General features: G+C 29.7%; 1 protein-coding gene across 1 annotated transcript; it reads left to right on the top strand.

Moving 5' to 3' along the window:
* The first annotated feature begins 1,236 nt into the window (after positions 1 to 1,236).
* On the top strand, positions 1,237 to 1,758 carry LOC112680116. Its single transcript, XM_025550114.1, has one exon. It carries the CDS (start codon positions 1,237 to 1,239, stop codon positions 1,756 to 1,758), a length of 522 nt encoding a protein of 173 aa, XP_025405899.1.
* The last annotated feature ends 1,486 nt before the right edge of the window (positions 1,759 to 3,244 follow it).

Below are 3,244 nucleotides of genomic sequence, written 5' to 3'. Positions count from 1 at the left end.
TCTTTAGGTGGGGGTCCGTGATTCATTTGACTTTGAGAACCTCTGGTCTATACCATACGCTTAATGATAATTTATTTGAGATTTTGGATATTTCCCATACAGCAAATTTATGATTTTGATATTAACATGATATCAGGTTCATGTAAATATTAAGATATTTCACTTAGTGATATCATTATAACATTATAGCAATAGCTTAAAATAATTATTCTACTCTTTTTATTTTAATGATGTTATTTTGATATTTAAATCGAGATATTTTATAGTATTTATTTATGTTATAACAAAAAAATATCACTAGTGTGATATAAGAAAAATATGTGTTTCTTTGTATCTGTATGATATTGATTCTATATTAAAATTGTGATATTTAAATATCGTGATATTTTGGATTGAGAAATAAATATAATTTTTCTTCATTATTAATAAACAGAGTAATTTTTGGTAATGTTATTAAGTTAATTATAATTGATGAATAGTAATAATAATAATAATATATTTTAGACGCTACAAAACAATCTAAATTCCAAAACATAAAAGACGATGAAATAATTGCAATTATTGGGAAATGGTTAACAACAGCTAAAGCCAGAATAGAAAATAAAAAACATACAAATGATGAAATTATTTTAAAATAGCAGTAAAAAAATTTGGTATTGTGTCACTTTACATTGAGTATTTAAAATAAATAAAATATAATAAATCCAAATCATAGATATTATTCTACATGTTATAACTACACTACCTGTTCTATATTTTTTTAATTCTTGTCTCCAAATTATAATAGCTATAGTATTCAATATACAAATATACATGAAATATTTGTATAACTATATTATAAAACATAATGTATAGATGAGATATTTATTAAACATAAATAATGTGATATCACATAAATATTTAAATATAATTACTATAATAATATATTGATGTGGATAATATTAATATATGCAATATAACATATTATCAAAATATAAAGATAGTTATATTTGTCTGTTATTTTAATTTAAATGTTTAAAAGATATCTTATATAAAATATCATGGAGATATTTTATTTTGTTTATCTTATTATTATGAAAAATTGGTTCATAAGACATTTATAGAATATCCTTGTAATATTAAAAAATACTCTTGAGACACGCTGCAGATATTAAATTAATATTAATAAATGTAGTCAAATATCCGGTAGATATTTTAATGATATAATTTTGCTGTATGGGTTGTTGTATAATCGTGATGGACAATGCCACATACCATTCTACCTTAACAGAAGAGTACCCTAAGGCAAATACTCGAAAGGCAGATGTACAAAAATGGTTACAAAACAAGTCTGTGGACTTTTCTCCAGTAGAGACATTAAGCGAACTACGTGAAAAAGTCAAAAAGTCGATGCCAAAGGAAAAAAAATATAAGCTGGACGAAATTGCACTGCAAATGGGCCATGAAGTGGTAAGACTTCCTCCTTACCACTATCAATATAAGCCGATTGAACTAATCTGGGCGCAAGTTAAGGGTAAAGTCGCGGAAAAAAATAACACCTTCAAAATGTCAGATGTAGAAATATTAGTAAATAGTGCTTTAAATGCAGTAACAACAGAAGATTGGGCAAAATGTGGCGAACACTGCAACAAAAATCAAGAAGACGATTTGATTAAGGAAGGTTTAAGAGACGAAATTTTGGAGCCTATTATTATCACAATTAATCCTGACGATAGTTCTACTGACGAAGACGATGATGAAGATGATAATACTAATTAAAAAATTGTATTTTATGTATTATTTGTATTAAATACATTATTTGTATTTTATTATATAAAAAAGTCTACATTACGTCGTTTGAAATTATTTTAGGCGGGAAAACAGTTGGAGTAGCCCTGATGAAAAACGGCCACTTGGCGCGCATCGATCGCGACTCACTTTTCGCCTCGCGTACCAAAGTCCGGCCGCCGAGAGAACGCTACTGGGCGGCGACCAAAATTCGTCCGTTCTCACGTATCCCTACCACTAAACCCTCTAAAACGCTGGCCGCCGTTAACTCTGGCCGCCGACGCTGTCGCCGCCACCGTCGCGCAGCTGCTGCCGTCTACCGACGCCGCCGCCGACCAGGAAACGGTGACGGTGTATGTATACAGAGCGTATCATAGTGTTTTCGATATTCTACGTTATTGAATACATACACGATACACAACATTTTTGTTTTTTCGAGCATACAGTTTTCGCGTGTTTTAGCAAACCGTTATTTTTATTTTTTACGTTTTTTAAAAAAATACAACATGGACGACGAACATGTAACTGTATCTCCAGCTAAAAAAAATCCAAAAGGAAAAGTAAGTGTTTATAATACTATTTTCCTATTGAAAATTTTTAATTTTTAAATATATATTTTTTCTTTAGTTTATTGGCACTGGTCAAAGGAAAATTGTTATTAATCTCTACAAATATTTCGTTGAAAAACAGTCTGAAAATCCAGACAGCCCCCGATTGACCTACAGACAAATGCTATTAGAAATTTCAAAATTCTCGGGTATTGGATAACGTACAATACAAACAACATTGTCGGAGTACAAAAGACAAGGTACAGTTTCATCGCCTACCAAGGAAAAACATAGACATACAGTAATTGAAAAAATCGACGAATTTGATAAAAACGCAATTAGGCAAAAAATTCATGATTTTTGGAGGAACCGTGAAGTACCAACAATTAAAAAAATGTTGGTAGCCATTAATGAGGATGAAACATTGCCTAATATGAAACGTACGTCATTCCAGGCAGTGTTAAAAGATTTACAGTTTGAATACGTGAAAAAAAATCGTAACACTGCACTTCGCGAAAGAGAAGATTTAATAACTTGGCGCCGACGTTTTTTAACCAAAATAAAGCATTACAGAGCACATTATGTAGGTACAAATGACAAATGATAATTATCGACAAAGTTAAATGCAGATTGCAGCTATACTTTTAAATATTTTAAAGAAAAAAGAAGTGTACATAGATAAATGTAATGATTATATTTAAATATGTAAATCATAATAAAATAACGAATAATGTATTTAGTTGGTACATTGCTTTTTTTTCCGAATACCAATTATATCTATTATCTATCCGAAATGTTTACCTGCGTTCGCCAGTAATTTGTATATCTATGATTTAATTTAGATATTATTAATTTTTTTACTTTGTTTAGATAGAGAAATTGAGAGCACGGCAGTTTATTTTTCAGTCATGCAGGACACAGTTGCATTG

This window comes from Sipha flava, unplaced genomic scaffold, assembly GCF_003268045.1.
Source record: "Sipha flava isolate LNK unplaced genomic scaffold, YSA_version1 17471_pilon_pilon, whole genome shotgun sequence".
Lineage (NCBI taxonomy): Eukaryota > Metazoa > Arthropoda > Insecta > Hemiptera > Aphididae > Sipha > Sipha flava.
The sequence above is the reverse complement of the archived record's forward strand: the minus strand, read 5'-3'. Positions and strand labels throughout refer to the sequence as shown.

Bases quoted from the DNA above. Each gene is read 5' to 3' on its own strand.
- LOC112680116 (XM_025550114.1), top strand. From the start codon at position 1,237: ATGGACAATGCCACATACCATTCTACCTTAACAGAAGAGTACCCTAAG.